This window comes from Bufo gargarizans, chromosome 11 (genome assembly GCF_014858855.1).
Source record: "Bufo gargarizans isolate SCDJY-AF-19 chromosome 11, ASM1485885v1, whole genome shotgun sequence".
Taxonomy (NCBI): Eukaryota; Metazoa; Chordata; class Amphibia; order Anura; family Bufonidae; genus Bufo; species Bufo gargarizans.
In genome coordinates this window covers 39277600-39300444 of record NC_058090.1, presented here as the reverse complement: position 1 = coordinate 39300444, position 22845 = coordinate 39277600, and the positions used below count along the sequence as shown (strand labels likewise).

The following is a 22845-nucleotide window of genomic DNA, read 5'->3' as shown; positions in this document are numbered from 1 at the left end:
ACCCTATTTATTTTTTTAATTAATCAGCTGGACAACCCCTTTAAGAATCAATATGTGGGATTTATTTCCAACACATTTAGGTGCTTGCATGGACACATTCAAGGTGTTATCTAACCCTATAATGCCCCCTCCAATGCCTTGGCCCCTTACACAGGTTGTACTCACTCCCTGGCACTCGCATTGCTTCTGATGCCCGCACGGCGGCCACTGCATCTCCCCTTCACGCAGACCAAAACATCCGGCAATGAAGGGGGGCTTAGCAGCCAATAGCAGGTCGCGATGGGGACGAGCCTTCCTAGCATCACAGGGGCATTATAGAGGTTGGATAACCCCTTTAATATTGGAAGATGAGATATTACACCATGGTGAATGTGGGCAGCATCATGGCTCAGTTAGCATGGTAGCTTTGCAAGACCAAGAGATGAAACGGGGAAATCTGCTTAGAATTTTTATGTTTTGTCTATATTGACATTCTTCAGATACTGTTCCACTCATTCTATAAAAACATGTTTAGATTATCGGGATTCCTGTGAAAAATTGTTCTGAAAGTGCTTGTCCGCTGAACAGTATAGGGGCAAGAGTATTAACCCCTTGTGAGGGATTAGCTCTCTTTCGGGGGTCATTCTCACAATTATCTCCACCAACAACTGGATTTCAGGTCCAATGTGAGATTTATTTTCGCCACCAGCAAAAACATAACTCATACAAAATAAAGACCTGCCCGTCTAGGCACTAACTACTACAAAAACATAAGCCCTGACTCACCTATACAGAGCGCTATTCACACAAGGAACATAAGTGCGGCTTTCTCCAGCCCTATAGTCCCGCAGCCTCCTGACTGTAACCCTTCAACAGCTTCTGCGGGGATTGTGGTTCAGTAGCCCTCCCAACTCTAGCCTTATGACCCTTAGTCCCAGGCATCACGGCGTCCCCCAAAGTTCCGGCTAGCACCTAGCCCCGTGGCCCCTCAGCCAACCCAGTTGAGACCACTTTTACAGAGCCTCCACAAGACTCTGTTTCACCAAACACTCTCCCCTGACTGACAGTCTGGGCTGGGCTCTTATTCCAGACTGATTGTGGCACCTGGTGCTGCCTCAGACCTGATGATTGCCGGGAAAGACATGGAAACTCCTGCCATAAATCTCCCCTAGCAGCCATGAGGCCTGTCACTGCCTCACACCCTTTACACATTAAAAGGACACTTATCTCTCCAATATTCCCCGTTGCTCCCCGGCGATCGGTGCCGTGGAAATGTAGTTTGAAGAATGAGGCCAGGAATAAACATATAACAGTCTCTTTTTACTAAGTGCAAAATACAACTTTAGGTACATTCAATATAGCATCATATTTAAAGTGTAATTTTCTGGCACCAGTAAGAAATATGGAGGCAGGTGCACTTCAGCACTTGTAAGTGTAAGATGTCCACTGTCAGGACCAGACATTAGCTATAATTGGCCTAGTGGTAGTGTAGGTGATAGGTGTCTTAGCTGTAGTCCCTCACCTTTTAGTAGTGTATTTGATGCAGGTGTTCACTCTGTCTGATTCCTCTCAAGTAGTTGCTTGAGGATAACTTTTGTTGTACTCTATGGAGACTCTCCAACAAGAGCAGGAGCTCTGCAGTGTGCCTCCTCTCCTCTCTGGACAGGAACTCGTCCTTCTGGCAGGAAGCAGAACCAGCCCACTCCTACCAAGAGGGGAGGAACGGGGTGGTACCATATAATGTATTGAGAAACTTTTAAAGGGAACCTGTCGACACGTAAATGTAATATAAGCTCCAGACTGTTACAGAGCAGGAGGAGCTGATGTCACGGATGTAGTAGGAGAGAAACACCAATAAGACAACAAGAGGGAAGGAGAAAGACACTAGGGATAACCGCTAGGGAAGGAAAAGGGTCACCATCTATAAAACCCTTTTTTCTGGCCCTAAGGTGTAGTCTCATAGAGGGAAGGCTATCAATCACTGATATGACCTCCTCCTCATAGCGGGAAGGCTGTAAATCACTGATAGGACCTCCTCCTCATAGAGGGAAGGCTGTCAATCTCTGATAGGACCGCCTCCTGGACTTTAAAGCCCAGAATTAGTGCAGATATACAGTAAATGGATACATTACAAGTTTTATTGAATCTTTTCCGATAAAACTCTATATTAATCTGCTCAGCTCTTCCTGCTCTATAACCTGCTGCCTTTAGCTCAAGCACCATGTTCCATGTGACAGGTTCCCTTTAAATGGACACTTCCATTAGGAAGGGGTGTTTTTCAAACTTAATGTTCATAGAAAACAATTTCTAAAAAATTATTATTATTTTTTTTAGTTCATCGGTACTATTGTTAAGGATGCTCTAATTCAGAGCTATAAGGTTTGCTTCTGCTGCTCCAAATTAATAGCTTAATTCTAGGATTTTGTGTGCACAGAAGAAACGACTTGACACCAGCAGGGTCAATTCAGTTCTCAGCTTTTTATTACACAGCACATTCCTATACATAGTGAGGAAGGGGGAGGAGTACATTGTGTAATGTCCTCATTGGTCAGTAGTGGTACAACATATAATCACAAATGACCCCTCCAGAATGGGGGTATTCCAGGATGGGCTGGGAACCTCATTCTGTCCTTTGTTCTTGGCTTCAAGCAACAGGATATGGGAGCAATCTTGGTTTCTGAAAAATTATATACATACTGTATATGCACATCTCTATCAGTCCCACCTTGGATATCATTCCTTCCCTAACCTAACCATCTGTCTCAATACTCTGACTCCTCTTCACCAGCTTCCATGACAACCTATTCCTAATAAATAGACTCCCATGACACTGGATTTGAGCACGGGGAAGTCAGATGATCTGTCCCTATCTTTAATTGTCCCTTCCAAACGGTGTTATAAAGAGGGAGACCGACAGAGTGTAGTGGACCTTGGTTTTCATCTTCAATTTCATCATAAAATTCTCCCATAAGCATCTACAGCTTTACCTAGAAGTTTTCTAATGCAGGGGAAAACACAACAGACATCTATTAGCAATACAACAATTATTATTATACCAATTTGTAATAGGGTCTGTTTCCTGTTTTTAAACCAGCTATCAAACCACTCCCCGCATGAATTATTTATTCCAAAGTTTCTTTTCAGTTCCTCTGAAATGGAGGTAAGCCCCTTAAGAGCATTCATGACCCTGGCCATTTGGTCCTAAGTTATCGGGAATTACAGTGCAACAGGTCTTACCAATCATTTTACATACACCTCCTTTTTCAGCAAGTAGCATATCTAGGGCCATTCTATTTTGGAATGCCATAACACTAGTGGGCCCTAGCTGTTCTACTATTCCTTTTAAGGCATCTCTGGTATAGTTTACGAATCTCTGTTGATTATAATAAATGTAGTTGATCCAATCCACATTTTTATTTACCGTAATTATAGGGATGAGGAATTCAAAACCTGCTGCCACTTGATCTCTAGCTTTGAACTCATCTGGGATCCCCCCTGGGCACTCCTATAGCATCTATATAACACATGAGAATGAAGGCTGCCTCTTGGATTTGATTCCCTTCTCCTCCTTCTTCTTCTGACAGACAGGGATTAGAATATTCTAATTCAGGGTTTCTCAAAATTTTCCAGTCTTTTACCAGTCATGAGGGTTAAATATGTGGAATGGCAACAACACTAAGGCCAAAGCACATTGTCCATGCCAGACAATTTCCAACTTTGTCCTCAGCTTCATATCTGCACATAACCGATACCACATCTCACAGAGTTTGGGTCTGGTTCCACAAGCGAGTTTGGTAGTCTGTCCCAGTGGTGTTGACCACAGTTCCACAGTAACCCTTGGGAAATCTACCAAGGTGCCTTCCCTCTGACCATTCTATCTCCCTCTGTATATTGTGATGCCTTCTTCAGGCACGGTGCTTCCCTTAAGATTGGGAATTTCTCTTTCCAAACGTTACATACAGTCTCGTTAATAGTCTGATTCATGTATTGGCCAATAAAACCAATAATGGTTGAGATCTAGATGGAGGGGTACAGTCCCCAGATGGGGCCTGGCTGTAGAGCAGGTGATACATCCTGACCTATTTACCTGGGATGCTGTATATTACATCCATTCCAACCAAAAATTGCTATCAGAGAATCCTGTTTCCACAGCCAAAGTTTCCTCCATTTTATACGGGCCCTGGCTGCACAAGGGGGCGTTAGGGAGACTGCTTGATGTTTGATACCTTCCCAACACATATTTCCCCAGGTCTACTTTCTGTGGGTTCTCTAGGGCCAGAATCAGAGGGTGATACTCTCCTGGCTTTGTCAGATCACACCTTTCTTTCCATGATCTTTCTTTGTCAGAAAAATGCAGCCTATCTACCAAAGGTGTCCCCTTGTCATCTTTTCGGGATACCCCCTCTGCTGGCCGGTATTCCCAATCTGTTCCTGTATTTGCTATCACATCTCCCAATGAGGAACACCATTCATTTCCCTCTCTAGCTACGCAAATGTAATACTGAACTCTTTCGCGCATACACCTTTCCTTGATGCATTAATGTACAATTTGCCACTTCACAATAGTCAAACTCAAACACCTGTATTGAAGCGCTAGTATTTACCCACAAGGTATACAATTGCTGCGTACCCTCATTCAATCACCCCCATCCCAATATCAGCAAGAAAAAGGATATCATTTTTGATGAATCTCTGGCTCCAAGCCTGGAACCTTCTTGCAGTGAGATGCGTGAATCCACGTTTTCTTGTCCTCAAGTTTCACTGAGGTGGGAGTAGTCAACAGTCTTTCTGACATGCTTCTTTACTAGAACCCAATCTCCTGGTTAAAGGGTATGACTTCCAGGAATCTGTCTGGGATCTCGAAGTGAAGAAAATACTCAGAAATGTAGATCAGTCATGTGTTTACATAGAGCAGACACATAGGCAGACAAACAATCATATTGCAAAGCAAGTTCTTGGGGAAAATACTGTCTTAACTTAGGGGCACTACCAAATAAAATCTCAAAAGGGGACAACTTCTCTTTCCCCCTAGGGGTATGTCTGACACTGAATAGGGCAATAGCAAGAGCCTCTGGCCATGGCCTTCCAGTCTCTTGTGCCATTTTCAATTTTTTTTGTTTCAATGCGCCATTCATTCTTTCCACTTTTCCTCTGCTTTGAGGTCTGTATGGAGTATGGAAAGCAAGATGAGTCCCCAGTGCAGCCTATATCTCCTGAGCCACGTCTTCTGTGAAGGCGGGTTCTTGATAACTATCTATCACTTCAGGTACCCCAAATCTGCAGACAATTTCATTTAACAACTTTTTCAATTTATTGTAGCCCCCCGGGACTAATACATCTGCCGCAGAAATTTACTGTAGCCCCCCGGGACTAATACATCTGCCGCAGAAATGTATTGTAGTCCCCCCCCCCCCTCCCCTCCCGGGATTCGTCCTACTCTGCTTGCCTGTTGTCTGGGAAAAGCGGCCGACACGAAAAACATACAAAACCACAGCAGAGCAAACTTCATCCAGCTCAGTCGAAGGTTCTAAGAACTCATGATTTCAACAATCAGCCGGGGGCTGCTACTTCACAGTGTAACAAGCAACCAGCAGAAAGATTACCACAGCACGGTGGTGTACAACTATAGGCAGGCAAGATAACAAGTTTTCTTACCGTAATCGTTTGTAGGGCTGCAGTCCCCGTCCTCACGTGTCATCCACCGTGCTCTGGGAACCCAAATTTTGGGCTACCGCTGTTATATTCTTTTGTGATCCACGCTGGGCTGCCAAAATGTTATCCACGTGATCCACGCTGTCCTCATTGGTCAGTAGTGGTACAATGTATATCACAAATGACCCCTTCAGAAGGGGGGTCTTCCAGGATGGGCTGAGACCCTCATATATATACTGGTAAATAGAATAGCCTCCTACTGGTTGTGAGAAAACAATTTTCATGGAAGTGTCTCTCTGAAACATTTTATTTTGGGGTGGAAAGGAAACAAAACAGCCACCATTGTTTTGGGGAATCATTTTTATTGTGTTAAAGGGTTTCTACCACTTAGGTGTCACATATTTGGCTGTCAGACACTAGCGATCCGCTAGTGTCTGCTCTGGCCAACCATCCTAATATAATTGCTTTTGGGGCGGTGGTTTGGCTAAAAAAACTACTTTTATTAATATGCTAATGAGCCTCTAGGTGCTATGGGGGCGTCATTAGCACCTAGAGGCTCCGTCTACCTTCAGAAACTGCCGCCGCCGAGCGCGTCCCTCCAGCCCGCCCATCTCCTCCTGAATGCGATCCTCGTATGTATTCTGCGCATGCGCAGTGAATGTCTGACCGCTTCCTTGCTCAGACATCTCCACTGCGCCTGCGCGATGACGCCATAGTGCTCCGAGGAACAGGCGCAGTGGAGATGTCTGAGCAGGGAAGCTGTCAGACATTTACTGCGCATGCGCAGAATACATACGAGGATCGCATTCAGGAGGAGATGGGCGGGCTGGAGGGACGCGCTGGGGGCGGCAGTTTCTAAAGGTAGACGGAGCCTCTAGGTGCTAATGACGCCCCCATAGCACCTAGAGGCTCATTAGCATATTAATAAAAGTAGTTTTTTTTAGCCAAACCACCGCCCCAAAAGCAATTATATTAGGATGGTTGGCCAGAGCAGACACTAGCGGATCGCTAGTGTCTGACAGCCAAATATGTGACACCTAAGTGGTAGAAACCCTTTAATGGTGTGTGGGGCATAAATAATATGAATCGTTAAATAGTTAAAACAACTTTTAATGTAGATAATTAAGATAAATGAGAAACTGTATAAAGTACAAAGAATACTCAAGAATTCCCTAAAAAATAATAAATTAACACAATAAGGTACACAGCGGTACCAGGGTGCATGGCAGCACCTCACCAGAGCTAGAAATACTGAACCCAATTGTCCTACCACATCCAGATATCTCAGGCTCTTGTTCAGGGGCGTAACTAAAGGCTCATGGGCCCCGGTGCGAGAGTTCAGCTTGGGCCCCCCTCCCCTCAGTGCTTTGTGTGCCTTCTTATGCGGCACAAGTGTCTTTGGGCCCCTTCAGGCTCCTGGGCCCGGTAACGACTGCTACCTCCGCACCCCCTATAGCTACACCCCTGCTCTTGTTCAGTAGTCGGTCTGGCAATCTCTCTGGTATTTGTTAGGTGTCCGGTTCGGGTTCCTTAAAATATAAAGGATGAAATCAGGGATCTAGTCTGTCCCTATGTTGCCCTAAGGGGGGCACTACACTGGCCCTATGGACTTAAATATGGAGCGCCCGCCCTGACAAGGGGACGACCCCCATCCGGAACCTGTCCTTGCAATAAATAGCTCTAATGTTAGTGCCCTACATGCATGTTTCGCAGTATATGCTGCTCATCAGGGGAAACTTGCAGACAGTGGGGCTTACATATATTCAGAGACCAAGCAACAAGATAATAAAGCAGATCTCCGCTCAGAGGCCAACAAGTGGAACGCTAGACTGATGAAGTAGTGTCTCCGAATAGAAACCGCATAGGTGGAGGCAGATGAGCGCAGTACTCCTAGCTGAGGGCTTCCCAAGGCATGTGGGCTATAGATAACAGCACTTGCTTACCTGTTGTCCATGCCTTAAGAAGCCGGAGCCGGAGCAGCCCCAACCCTGCCCTGAACAAACCCGTGATGCCCCCGACCTGAGACCGCTCAGCCCATGTAACGCAACCAACAGTGAACCGGTAAAGACACAGAATCAAATAATACAATATGATACAGTATATCCTCAAGCTCAGCATCTCCTCTCTTATGCGAGGATAGTGTAGGAGACCTGAAAGATCTGCTTTAATAAATAGTTGCCGACACTGAAATCCATGGCTTTGGTCAGTGGATAAAGAGAAGCAGCAGGTAATGCCGAAACAGAAAAGACAAGTTGTCCGGTATGTCATCTTATCTTTTCTGGTCCTTTTGAGTTATGGTACAATAATTCATAGACCAACTTTCTGCAGAAACCTTCGGAGACTATCTTTAAAAAAAAAAAAATATACCGCATATACCAGTGTGTGTGTGTGTGTGTGTGTGTGTATATATATATATATATATATATATATATATTTCACTTTTGCATTCATTTTCATGAGTAAACCCCTCTATGTTTATTACTGTCTCCACATAGAAGATAAGGAAGAAATGTTCTGGGAATTTTCAACATGTGGCGCCAATGGAGCTAATGGTCCAACGCAGGCGCAATGTAACAACGCATACCGCAACAGCAACATTTCTGTGGTTGTTGGAAAAGACGGTCCTCTTAAAGGGGTCCAGATGTGGAGAGTGCCATTTGCCAGAGTGTACACGTAAGTAGAGAATGCATCGCTGCTTCTAAGAGCTGACAATATGGCTGTTGGTGTTAACGTGTTGTTAAACGAGTTTTACTACGTTCATAAAGGAAGTGTCACCAAACATTTTATCTGCCAGTTAAAACCACATGGCAACACATCTTTTTTTCTAATCTATTTTTATTTTATGATTGTAAATTTTTTTAATTCTATTTCCTGAACATGATTATGGCAGCGGACATCTTGCCAGAGTTGTTCTTAATAGCATTTAGAAAGCATTAAGAAACTTACTTTACAGCAGCCACAATGGTCAGGAGGGGACCTCATTAACTTCTATAGGAGAGTTAGACATGCTGTGTGACCTGTGCTGAGGTCATTGTACAAGGAAAGAATAGATAAGCTTTGACAATAACCTATTGTGAGAGGTGGATCCTGTCTTATTTATACACAGAGGCGATATCATTACAGGCAGGATTAGAAGTGACAGATAAGCAGATAACTGCAGTAAACTCACACCTATTATTAGGTTTAGTGGCCATTGTGAAAACTGCAGGATTTTATCATTTTTTTTGTTTAAGTAAAGATATTGAAATGGAAAATTAAATATAACATGAAGAATTCTTTAAAAATATGTTAAACATAAAAACGTGATTTAAACAATAGATCATTTTCTGATGACACTTTCCCTTTAAATCTATTAGGCACACTAAAGAAGACAAAAGCTTAAAGGTGTTGTCCCATCTGGCCCTATGTGGCCAGCGTAGCTTCTCCTGCTGTACTGTTTTCGTAGCTTCCATTCACTACAATAGAAGTTAAAGAAACAGTGGAGCCTTTGGCCCCCTTGGCTGGACTATCTAGGGCCAGTGCTTTGTCCCATCTTGCCATCAAAATGGTTAGATGGCAAAACTCCTCTGAGTCCCAGAACAGTTGTAAAATATTAGAGTTATAGGTCAGGTGCCATTTGATCCTTGTTAAAGATATTATAGTGATGCGAAGCAGGCGGGCAGGACAGTCCTCTGTACAGGGGCATATTTACATGGGTTACCCTAGGTCTGGGACTGAATGCACCTGTTTAAGTGGTTAAAGGGAATCTATCAGCAGATTTAAACCTATGACGCCGGCTGACCTGTTACATGTGCACTTGGCAACTGAAGGCATCTGTGTTGGTTCCATTTTCATACGTTCTCGCATTACTGAGAAACATGATGTTTTACTATATGCAACTCAGCCTCTAGGAGCAACGAGGGTGTTGCCATTACTCCGAGAGGCTCTGCTCTCTGCGCAACTGCTGCATCCTCTCCACTTTGATTGACAAGCATATAACTCTTGGAGTAGTGTGTGTTTCATTAACAGCTGACCCACAGGGCTCAAGAGACACCGGTGCAGAACAGGTAAGGTGAGGGATCAGGTAAAAGCAGAGTCAAGAACAGGCGGAAGTCAGGGCAGGCAGAGTACGAGTAGTTCAGGATAAGATCAGAGATCAGGCAAAAAAGGTAGTCAAGGGTCAATTCCGGAAACCAGTCAGAAGTCGGTACGTAGGCAGGCCTTTGTAGGACACTGGCGGACTAGAACCTATTGCTCAGGCACCTTCACACAGGGGAAGTTGCTCTAAGTACCCCAGGGTGGCCAACCATTAGCCCTTTAAGAGCTGGAGGGAGCATGTGCCCTATGGGCAGAGGGAGAAAGTCATTCCAGCGTGGAGAGACAAAATAAAAAAAGACAACATTAAAAATATATATTTTTAGCCCAAAATGAGCAGCATGCAGTAATAAAAAATGCCTCCAATGGTGTCAATAACCTTTAAGCACATTTTGTAAAGGGCATTCTAGTAAGTAGCTTCAGCTAAGAGCCTGCACTGGTAATAACTCTCCATTACTGCCTCCAAGTAATTGAGATGAACAAGTTGCAAAATTAAGTTCAGACGATGTAATAGAGACAAGAGTGACATCACTTTGATTGAAAGTGGCCCTAGGGCGTCTGTAATGCTCCCTGTCAATAATTAATGTCCTAACGTGTCATCCATACTTAAAGACAAATGAGAACGGTTCAACATTGAGAAACATGATGGAATAAAGCTACATAATGGATCCAAAAATTGAAATTTTTCAACCATTTTTGGATCCATTATCTGGCCGTTTGGCCCTCTTTGATAGAAATGACTATTCTTCTTGCTCTATCATTCTTGCGGGGCCGCGGAACGGAACTGCAGATGCCGCATCTTTTATAGCCCCATTGAAATGAATGGGTACGCACACGTTCCGCAAAATTGCAAAACTGATGTGGACCCATTCATACGGTCATCTGAATAAGCCATACGTCTGTGTCTGTGCCATTACTATATTATTCCTACTAGATGTTATGAATTATTGCCATCAGCCTGCAATAGAGGTCCAACTGGTTGTTACCATATGAGGGGGGTGGAGGGGGGTGTCCCTGCACAGTCTGACACTAGCAGCACTGATTGGATAGTGGCAGACTGTGCAGGAAAAGGTCCTCAACTTATAACATCCAGCTGGACCTTTATTGCAGACTGCTGGCAATTCATTATTAACTTCTATTAGGAATATTAGAGGAATGGCACAATGTAGAATTATATGAAGGAAATGGCAAAACAGAGTGATATGAATATACAGTGGATATAAAAATTCTACACACCCCTGTCAGGTTTCTGTGATGTAAAGAAATGAGACAAAGATAAATCATTTCAGAAATTTTTCCACCTTTAATGTGACAAAAAATAAATAAATAAATAATGTGGTTGCATAAGTGTGCACACCCTCTTATAACTAGGCATGTAGCGGTGTTCAGAATTAAGCAATCACATTCAAAATTATGTTAAATAGGAGTCAGCATACACCTGCCATCATTTAAAGTGCCTCTGATTAACCCCAAATAAAGTTCAGCTGCTCTAGTTGGTCTTTCGTGAGATTTTCTTAGTCGCATCCCACAGCAAAATCCATGGTCCACAGAGAGCTTCCAAAGCATCAGAGGGATCTCATTGTTAAAAGGTATCAGTCAGGAGAAGGGGACAAAAGAATTTCCAAGGCATTAGATATACCATGGAACAGTGAAGACCGTCATCATCAAGTGGAGAAAATATGGCACAACAGTGACATTACCAAGAACTGGACGTCCCTCCAAAATTGATGAAAAGACGAGAAGAAACTGGTCTGGGAGGCGACCAAGAGGCCTACAGCAACATTAAAGGAGCTGCAGGAGTATCTGGCAAGTACTAGCTGTGTGGTACATGTGACAACAATCTCCCGTATTCTTCATATGTCTGGGCTATGGGGTAGAGTGGCAAGACAAAAGCCTTTTCTTACGAAGAAAAACATCCAAGCCAGTCTACATTTAGCAAAAACACATCTGAAGTCTCCTAAAAGCATGTGGGAAAAGGTGTTATGGTCTGATGAAACCAAGGTTGAACTTTTTGCCCATAATTCCAAAAGATATGTTTGGCACAAAAACAACACTGCACAACACCAAAAGAACACCATACCCACAGTGAAGCATGGTGGTGGCAGCATCATGCCAAGGGGCTGTTTGTCTTCAGCTGGAACTGGGGCCTTAGTTAAGCTAGAGGGAATTATGAACAGTTCCAAATACCAGTCAATATTGGCACAAAACCTTCAGGCTTCTGCTAGAAAGCTGAACATCAAGAGGAACTTCATCTTTCAGCATGACAACGACCCAAAGCATATCCAAATGACAGATTTGGAGTGTTTTTGCAAAGAAGAGTGGGTGAATCTTGCCAAGTCAAAATGTACCATGCTGATAGACTCATACCCAAAAAGACTGAGTGTTGTAATAAAATCAAAAGGTGCTTCAACAAAGTATTAGTTTAAGGGTGTGCACACTTATGCAACCATATTATTTTATTTTTAGATTTTTTTCTTCCCTCTACCTAAAAGATTTTAGTTTGTTTTTTCGATTGAGTTGTACAGTTTATAGGTCACATTAAAGGTGGAAAAAGTTCTGAAAAGATTTTTCTTTGTCTAATTTTTTTACATCACAGAAACCTGACATTTTAACAGGGGTGTGTAGACTTTTTATATCCACTGTAAGTATAGATGCTCCAGAATTGGTATTTAATGGGGAAGCTTCTTTCTAGGGTATCTGCACATGGGGCAGATTTGTAAGCAGCAAAAAAAAAAAAAACACACGTAAATCCGCACTATTTATCCCAATTTTCGTGCATTTTCTGCTTATGTTAACAACCCTATTGAAAACTATGGGAAAAAACCACTATACAGAAGGTGCAGTTCTGTATCACGCTGCAGTTTTTCTGCACACAATCTATGCGGGAAAAAAAGCCAGTAATCCGCATTGTGTAAAGGTAATATTATGCAACAATTTCAGTGATTCTTTTTTCTTTAGATTTTTATTTGGACATTACTCCTGTATTTCAGGATTTTTTTTCTTTTACATTTGATTTTTATTTGGACAGTACTCCATATTTCAGGTGTTTTATTTGTATTTGGACATTACTGTGCATTTCAGGATTTTTTTTTTCCTTTTTTCTTTTGATTTTTATTTAGACATTACTCTGTATTTCAGGATATCTGCCTATGGTGCGGCAGGTGGTAAGGGAGCCAAAAATCACAACAAACGTTCTCACGGCATCTTCATGTCAGGAGTGTTTCATCTGCAGAAAGACGAGCTGCTCTACATCCTGGTCGGCCAGCAAGGAGACGACGCATGTCCGGGGGTAAATCCTAATTTATCAGGCTATAGGGAGAATAATTGTATAGCCTGCGGGGAACCAATAGTTTAGAGGTTTTTCCTGCTTTGCATTAGATCTGTCATTCAGAATGAGGATCTGTCTGGCACTAGACATATTTCATCAGGTTTCTTTATCAAGATGAATGGTGTAATGAAAAAGCTCCAGCCAACAATTTAAGCCGTGGAAAATTCAGTAAGAGCTAAAAGACTCCTCAACAGGAATCCACAGTAGAAATAAAAGAAAACTAAAGTTTAAAAAGCAAGTTTCTGATATTGGGGTTCTAGAGCCTTGTGTTGTCACTGGGTGAGGTGGATCCACTAAGCCACTTGTCTGGAAGGGCAGATCTTGAGTCGCACAGATAGATTGGTGTAGCAGAGCCACTGTAGCTGAGTTGATCCAGCACTGAAGACTGGAATAGTTGAGTGTTGATGCCGCATACTCGAGACTGGAATGGCTGAGTGATGTAGCAGGACTGATGTAGCATACTGAACACCAGAGTAGGTGAGTAATGTAGCAGAGATGATGTAGCAGATTTGAGGGTGACTGATATAGCAGGGTTGATGTACTGTAGCTAAGTTGAGAGTGAAGGTATAGCAGGATTGATGTAGTATGGATCGACCAGTATAGCAGGGTTGATGATGTACCTGACTTGAGGGTGACTGGTGCAGCATGGTAAATGTAGCTGAGTTGAAGCTGACCAATACAGCCAGTTGATGTAGCTGAGCTGAGTGTAACAAGTATAGCAGGTTGAATGTCACAGGTATAGTAGTTTTGAAATACCAGAGTTGAGGGTGACTGGTATAGCAGGGTTGACATAGCTTAGTTGAGGGTGGCAGGTAGCGGAGTTGATGGTCACTGGTAAATCAGGGTTGATGTTGCAGAGTTGAGGGTGACCAGTATAGCAGGATTAATGCAGCAGAGTTAAGGTCAACTAGTATAACAGGGTTGATGTAACTGAGTTGAGGGTGACCAGTGTAGCAGGGTTGATGGAGAGTTGATGGAGTACAGTAGAGCAGAGCCAATAGGTTAGGCAGCTGGAGCATCGAGGTCCAGGCTACTATTCCCATAATCATCAGGTGCTGTCCTGGCACCTGAGCTAGGCTCAAATAGCCAGGCAGGATGACGTCATCACTGCGCACCAGGTTGTCATGGCAACCTGGTGCACAGGAGAAGGGGCAGAACTGGCCAAAGAGGGGCTGTGAGGTAGTGCTTGGTGCTGGATCCGCAACAGGTAACACTTACCATCCAGTCTACAATGGGGGAGATTTATTCAGACCAGAGTTTTATACACCAGTCTTAATCTAAAGTAACCTGAAGCAAAATGCACCAAATTTATTAAAATACACATACCTCTAAATTTGGTGCATCTGTGAGATGCTCATACGCCCATGAAGGATATCTAAGCCTTCTGTGAGGAGTTGGTAGATTTATTCCTATAATTTAAACCCATTTCTGCTGTAAAATTATGGTAAATCTGTCAGGCCATAGGAGGCCTTGCCCCCTCTACTATACCCTGCTCAGCAGTTCTCGACATGACAGGTTGATAAATTCCCCCCAGTACGACTCATTTTTTAAGGATCCACTTATGTAGGGTACTGCTATGTATGATTGAGGGCAGTGCACTGGTTTATGGTTAGTTCTGGAGTCCTGGGTTCAAATGTGACCAAGGGCAACATCTGCATGGAGTTTCTATGTTCTTCCCACATCTACATGAACTTCCCCACATATTCCAGTTTCCGGTCCTTATGTGTCTGAAACCAGCATGCGATAAGGACTGGTGTAAATAGTGACAATCCCTGTACAGCACTACATTATACGTTGGTACCACGTAAACCACAGGAATTAAAATGAAATTCTTTCATTTTGTAGAAAAATAATAAGACCCAAGAAATATGCATGGGAGAGTCCACCATCATTGAGGATGAATACAAAGAAAACAAAACACTCTCAGACTGGGCTGGAGGAGGAGGTGGTGGCGGCGGAGCTACTTACATATTCAAGGTAAAAAAAAGATGAATACATACATATGTCTACGCGTTTCGGGTCGACCATCAGACCCTTACTCATAACCAGGGGCGGATTAAGTGTATCATAGGTCTATCCATTCTATTCTCCATCCTCCCTCCTTCCCTGACACTTTCCCTATTAGGAAGTGAGCGATGCTCTCCTTCCTTGTAATGGGCGTTTGGGTGGCAATGGGCCCACAACGATGTCTGGTCCGGGGCTGTGACCCTAAACGTCCTTATGATCCGCCATTGCTCATAGCAAATATAGATTTATTTATTTTTAAATATGGACCTCAGAAATCTTGTTAGAGAAAAGTCCTTCTGAGAAACTTCTGGTCCATTGGTGGGCCAGTCCAGTGCCCATAGAAAGATGATTCTCCTAATCGCAGTATCAGTAGTGGAAGAAAAAGGCTCTACAACTAGTTCTGTGCCTTGCATGTCAGTTTTATGTACCTACACATGTGGTGCTTCAAACACTTGGAAGGCCGGAATGCCTTCTCTTCTAGAGTACTTATTTGGAACTTTCTGGAATGGGAATTTCTTAAGGGTAACTTTGGTGAGTGATGGAAGCCTGAGAAGAAAGTTCATGGTGGGCATATTAGGAGCTAGGTTGTTTGGTAATTTTATTTGATTATGACATTTATATTGTTTTTGCTATTGAAGGAAGTAAATGGTATGTTTATACCATTACTGGTTGGTGCAGGAGGAGGGGGAAAAGCTTACTTAGAAGATCCAGATGATTCATCAGACTCTGAACAACTAGAGACGTTTGAAAGGAATATGTCGGTTCCTGGGCTGAGTGGAAAAAGTGGAACAGCAGGTAATGTTGAGCTACACATGAGCAGTATGATGATGGGATTCAAAGAAGACAGAAAGTGACAGCTTGCAATCACACTGATTTTTAAACTTTGTATCTCACAAACTGCATTTTTAAAGGTTTTTTTTTCCCGATACCCACCAACCAGATACTGATGATCTATCCAGAAGATAGGACACCAGTAAGAAACTATCAGACAACCCCTTTAATACAGACCAACTGGAATAAAAAAAAAGATTTTTAGCCCAAAATGAGTAAAATGTAATCATTAAATAAATAGCCCCAAAGGTGTACCATAGCCTTTAAGTCTACCCAGAAATGAGATTCTACTCTTCCATTGAAATGGCTTTATTTAATACCTAGATGTTATGCATTGGTGCGGACATTCACCTGAAGAGGATAGGTCATCAGTATAAAAATCCTGCTAAATCCTTTTTCTGGCCATTATATCACTTGTATCTGGCAATATGTAGCAGTTTTCATCTGTGCAGAGTGAATGTGTAGCTTGCAGTTCTCTCAGACATAGTTGATGGAGACTAGCTTCCATCCACTGCCCACAGAAAGTAGAGAAGTATCTACTTCCTAACCTTTTCTTACTCATTCAGAACCAGCCCCAGGATCATGGAGGACATTACAGAGAAGTACCAATCTGTGTGTTTGTGAATTTAGCACTTGCACAGAGATGGAAACTTCTTAAGTAGTTGTGTAGGTTCTTTAGTGTGTCTTCTTGAGTCCCCTCTCACTCCTGCTGCTGTTCACTTCTCTCCTCTCCCTTCTGCATAGACTTGCATTGACATACATTGACATGTAATATGATATTTTACCAGAGCTGGTCTGTCTCAAGACAGAATGAAGGCATTTTTCAAGGTGAAAAGCAATTAGCGGAGGATGGGGAGAGAGATAAACAGCTGATAACTAGATATTTCTCATTGATAAAACATATTACAAAGTTTCTTGTGGTCGCTTGTACTGTTTGATTTATGCAAAGCTGTGTGAAAGGTTGGTGACCATTTAAATTACTTTAACTTAACTAATATAATTCAGTTTTTCTGTTTGGTTTCCATTTGCTGGAAGAAAAAACGCACTATAAACGCAGTTATGTTATTCCAGAAACCGCATGTAGTTTTTTGGTGCTTTGTTTTTTCTGCACTAAAATAGCAGCACAGCTGCAATGTTTAAGGTCGTTTTGGGTTTTCTGATGCAGTTTTTGAAGTGGATTCAAAAAAGAGAAGTCATATCTGTTCTTAATACTTTCTCACCTTTTTATGATCTGTATCAAAATATCTGAATGTGTCAAATCTCACTTAGTACTTTCCGCGTAGAAAAAACCCGCATGTAATCTGCATTGTATGCAGGCACCCTAAAAAGGGTGTTTTCTGCAGCTGCTATACATGTGTGTTTGAAAGCTAGGATACAAATGGTTTTCGTGTTCCTCCTGTCATACGAACGGATTGTATAAAGGATGTTATTTATATAAAAACTAGCAGAAGGACCCGGCTTCTCACGGGTATATTTCAGTTAAAGGGAGTCTGTCACCAGATTGTGACCTTATAGACCGCTTACATAGCGCTCTAGGATAGCAGTCTATGATTCTAATGGTACCTTTGATGTGTGCTTCTGAAGTTCCCCTAAGGCAAAAACTGACTTTTATTCAAGGGATCGCAAGTGCCCAGGGCGGGGTTCACCTTGTTGGAGCCCAGGCTGTTCTGCCTCTTTTCGCCATATCCCCGCCCCAGCCTCTTCCTCTGCCCGCCCCGCTCTTCCTTTGAGTCCTCCTTCTCTGCAGCCGAATCCCGCGCCTGCGCTATCCATTGCTTGGCCGGGGCATGCGCACTGCGATGCCCATTGTGGGTGTATCTGGTCCGCCTCCTCGCCGCTGTTTCTCGCCGTTGGCCGGCGCATGCGTAGTAGCTACTGCGATGCCGTGCCCACAATGGGCATCGCCGTGCGCATGCCCCGGTCAAGCAATGGATAGCGCAGGCGCGGGATCCGGCTGCAGAGAAAGAGGATGCAAAGGAAAAGCGGGGCGGGCAGAGGAAGAGGCTGGGGCGGGGATATGGCGAAAAGAGGCAGAACAGCCTGGGCTCCAACAAGGTGAACCCCGCCCTGGGCACTTGCGATCCCTTGAATAAAAGTCAGTTTTTGCCTTGGGGGAACTTCAGAAGCACACATCAAAGGTACCATTAGAATCATAGACTGCTATGCTAGAGCGCTATGTAAGCGGTCTATAAGGTCACAATCTGGTGACAGACTCCCTTTAATGTTTATGTGTGTTGTTAAAAGATGTCGACAGTGTCCCCCATAGCAGTGACCTCTATAGTACCCTGCCCCCTTAACAGTGAACTACACAGCCTCTCGCTCCTTAACACTGACTCCCCCACACACACAGTGCCCTGCCTCCTTAAAATGGGACCTTCACAACAGCCCATCCCCTTGACTTTGACATTCACAGCAGCCCGTGCCTTTAAAGAGGACCTTTCACCAGAATTAGGCTTCTATATTGGCTGATAAGGGACATGTGACCATGTGTATGGCAGTTGGGATTTGAAGAGAAAGACTTGCAGGCTTGTATTGGCTAATGCAGGTCATTTTTTGGGAATATCTCTGGAACAGTACACCCGAGAGAGCTGAGACCTGGTCTAAAACTTTCTTGGACACCTGGTGTACCTGTGTGCCAAATTTGGTGATTGCAGAGAGAAGGGGCTCATTTTAGCCACTTCGATCAACCAGACAGTAATTCTGTTTTGAGCTTGGCAAACCCCTTTAGGAGGGCCATACATGTTAAAAAAATTCATCTGATGGTCAGGAAAAATCTTTTGTTTTGTCCATTAATGATCTTTTATTCAAGAATATTTCCCGAAAGACTGTACTTCCTTTACTTGGTGTAATTGACCATTGTAAAGGCCAACATGGACAAAAATGGCTATGACTGCTTCAGCAAAATGATCATTGGTCAAACATCAACCTACATCTATTACATATGACCATATTTAGACCATGTATTTACTACCACGAGGCCAATGGGATAAGCTGTTGCATATATGTTGTCTCGCAGGGAACAGAGGAAAGGGCATGTGAAAATTCAGCACGTTGATCCTTTTATTTGACAGCAGACGCTGATGAGCGGTCAACCTGCCCCATACACATTAGAAGTGATCAATTTTAAGAAGTCCTACATATTCATCAACTGCCTCCAAATTTTTAGGTTCCCTTTCGGTTGTGTACCAGCATAAAGAAGTGATGTTTGACTTTCAGAGGTGAAGCATGATGCCTTGGTCCCTCAGTGCAAAAATAATATGTTTGACCTCTCATGGGTTAGAGTAGCCTTTTATTATATCATGTTATATTCTATCTACAGGTGGAGGCGGAGGCTGGAATGACATTACTCAACTACCGTGGGCTGGGAAATCTCTTCTAGAAGGAGCAGAAGGGGGACAGTCATGCTACCAGGCACGGGCCAGCCTTCAGTGGGACACCTATGGAGGGTTTGGTGGTGGAGGAGGACCATGTAGCACTGGAGGTGGAGGAGGGGGGTACCAAGGTAATAACAGTATAATGTGGTTTTAAATAATCATATATACAGTATCTGACAAAAAAAGGCAACTCCACCCCTCACATTTTTGTAAATATTTTTTTCTATCTTTTCATGGGACAACACTGACACTTTTATACAATGTAAAGTAGTCCGTGCACGGCTTGTATAACAGTGTAAATTTAGAGTGCCCTCAAAATAACTCAACACACAGCCATTAATGTCTAAACTGCTGGCAACAAAAGTGAGTACACCCCTAAGGGAAAATGGCCAAATTATGCCCAATTAGCCATCTTGCCTCCCCGGTTTCATGTGACTTGTTAATGTTACAAGGTCTCAGGTGTGAATGGGGAGCAGGTGTGTTAAATTTGGCATCATCGCTGTCACGCTTTCTCATACTGGTCACTGGAAGTTCAACATGGCACCTCATGGCAAAGAACTCTGAGGATGTGAAAAAAAGAATTGTTGCTCTACATAAAGATGGCCAAGGCTATAAGAAGACCCTGAAACTGAGCTGCAGCATGGTGGCCAAGACCATACAGAGGTTTAACAAGACAGGTCCCACTCGGAACATGCCTCGACATGGTCGACCAAAGAAGTTGAGTGCACGTGCTCAGCGTCGTATCCAGAGGTTGTACAAGTACTGCCAGCATTGCTGCAGAGGTTAAAGGGGTGAGGGGTCAGCCTGTCAGTGCTCAGACCATACGCACACACTGCATCAAATTGGTATGCATGGCTGTCGTTCCCGAAGAAAACCACTTCTAAAGATGATGCACAAGAAAGCATGCAAACAGTTTGCTGAAGACAAGCAGACTTAGGACATGTATTACTGGAAACATGTCCTGTGGTCTGATGAGACCAAGATAAACTTATTTGGTTCAGATGGTGTCAAGTGTGTGTGGTGGCAACCAGGTGAGGAGTACAAAGACAAGTTTGTCTTGCCAACAGATAAGCATGGTGGTGGGAGTGTCATGATTTGGGGCTGCATGCGTACTGTCAGCTATGGAGAGTTCATTGAGGGAACCATGAATGCCAGCATGTACTGTGAGATACTGAAGCAGAGCATGAACCCCTACTTCGGAAACTGGGCCACAGGTCAGTATTCCAACATGATAACGACCCCAAACACACCTCCAAGACAACCACTGCCTGCTAAAGAAACTGAGGGTAAAGGTGCTGGACTGACCAGGCAGGTCTCTAGACCTAAACCCTATTGAGAATCTGTGGAGCAATCTCAAACAGAAGGCGGAGGTCTCTAACATCCACCTGCTCCGTGATGTCGTCATGGAGGAGTGTAAGAGGATTCCAGTGGCAACCTGTGAAGCTCTAGTGAACTCCATGCCCAAGAGAGTTAAGGCAGGGATCAAAAATAACGATGGCCACACAAAATATTGACACTTTGGGCACAATTTGGCCATTTTCACTAAGGGGTGTACTCACTTTTGTTGCCAGCGGTTTAGACATTAATGGCTGTGTGGTGAGGTATTTTGAGGGCACACCAAATTTACACTGTTATACAAGCTGTACACTGACTACTTCACATTGTATCAAAGTGTCATGTCTTCAGTGTTGTCCCAAGAAAAGATGTACTTACTTCTGTGAGATACTGTTTATTTCACATTATTATTTTTGTAACACAGTGAGGTATTGGACAGTTGATGACCCTAACACGCATGAAAGTATTTTCCATCTGTTCTCATATAGCTGCTTTTATTTATAGGAGGGGACACTTCCCAACTGGATGATATTTCTGCTGATGGCCAAGATGGCATTTCATTCATAAATCCATCTGGAGAAATGTTTCTTCAGCCCTTGGCTGGTGAGATCACAAACAGACATAAGTAATAATTCAATCAACTGCATGGTTTTGGGTGTCTGGCCCCATTAGCTTCATTGTCTCTTTTGGATTTTCATAATATATATATGGAAAGGGTTGGGGAATAGAACCTATAATGAAGATGGTTTAAACTGTAACTCCATCAGAGGAGGACAAATGTTGGGAATTACCAGAATTAAATGCTACCTGGGAAACAGACTGTGGTGTCCAGAAGATGCCACCACCTTCCAGAAGGGGGGCAGAAGAAGGACAGACACCATACAGTGTAACACCTATGTAGGATTTGGTGGTGATAAATCTTTGTCCATTAACTCTACTATTTTAATTCACACAGTAATGGAAAACCATGGGGAAGTGCACATCAAGCTGTTTTTCAACTGCAGCCATTGTAAATCCGGAAACTGTAAGAAAGATATGGAACAGAGAGTTGTGTGTCTTTGTGGACACGGCACCATGCTGGGAAGTGATAATGTCACGTGTATAGGTATAACACTTATATTCATAACTATACAACTGTAAAGTTTTAAAGGGAATGACCCTTTAAAGGGCTTCTGTCACCCCACTAAACCTTTTTTTTTTTTTGCTTACTTATAATCCCTACACTGCGATTTATGCCTACATAATCTAATTACCGTAATCATTTTTGGTCCAGTAGATTTTGTTTAAAACATGCTTTTAAAATATGCAAATTACCTTGCTACCAGCAAGTAGGGCGGCTACTTGCCGGTAGCAGCCGCATCCTCCGATTCTAAAGACGCCCCCCTCCGCATTGTGATTGACAGGGCCAGGGAACGGAATCGTTCTCTGCTGGCCCTGCCTGTTTGCATTCAAAATCTGGCGCCTGCGCCGCGGCCGTACCTGTCTGCAATCGGCGCATGCGCACTGAGAGGCGGCCGCTCGGTCGTTCCATCCTCAATGCGCCTGCGCCGGGTGTAGATGTGACGTCATCGGCGCAGGCGCATTGAGGATGGAGCGGCCGAGCGAGCGGCCGCCTCTCAGTGCGCCTGCGCCGATTGAAGACAGGTACAGCCGCGGCGCAGGCGCCAGATTTTGAATGCAAACAGGCAGGGCCAGCAGAGAACGATTCCGTTCCCTGGCCCTGTCAATCAACATGTGGAGGGGGTGTCTTTAGGATCGGAGGATGCGGCTGCTACCAGGCAAGGTAATTTGCATATTTTAAAAGCATGTTTTAAACAAAATCTGCTGGACCAAAATGATTAATTAGATTATGTAGCCATAAATCGCAGTGTAGGGATTATAAGTAAGCAAAAAAAAAAAAAGGTTTAGTGGGGTGACAGAAGCCCTTTAAGAGGTTTTTCTGTTTAAATGATTATATTTAAATTATGTAGAGAATAGGGTGCTGAACAATTGTATAATATACACTGACGAGCAAAAGGGTAACAATGTTTTGAACTTTTGACTTTCAGGCTCCATATCTCACCAGTGATGAGTGGCAGGGGCAATATTCGAATTTTCGATATTTCGCTAATATTTGGGCGAATGTTCGTCATATATTTGAGAATTCGAGAATTCGTGATCTTCAGTCATTATTTTCTTGATTGCGAAAATCGGCAATCGGAAAACTCGCAATAAAAATTCGCGATACGAAAGTCAAAGATATTGCAGCCTTCTCATTGGCCCACA

At 43.4% G+C, this 22845-nt stretch overlaps 1 protein-coding gene across 1 annotated transcript in view; it reads left to right on the top strand.

The window, feature by feature from the left end:
• LTK (leukocyte receptor tyrosine kinase) overlaps positions 1–22845 on the top strand; it is a 163553-nt gene that overhangs the window by 116459 nt on the left and 24249 nt on the right. The window contains exons 12-18 of the mRNA XM_044272073.1: positions 8127–8304; positions 12844–12994; positions 14879–15010; positions 15679–15835; positions 19191–19373; positions 21085–21183; positions 21536–21685. Coding sequence (XP_044128008.1) covers positions 8127–8304; positions 12844–12994; positions 14879–15010; positions 15679–15835; positions 19191–19373; positions 21085–21183; positions 21536–21685 — 1050 coding nt within the window. The remainder of the gene's footprint in view (positions 1–8126; positions 8305–12843; positions 12995–14878; positions 15011–15678; positions 15836–19190; positions 19374–21084; positions 21184–21535; positions 21686–22845) is intronic.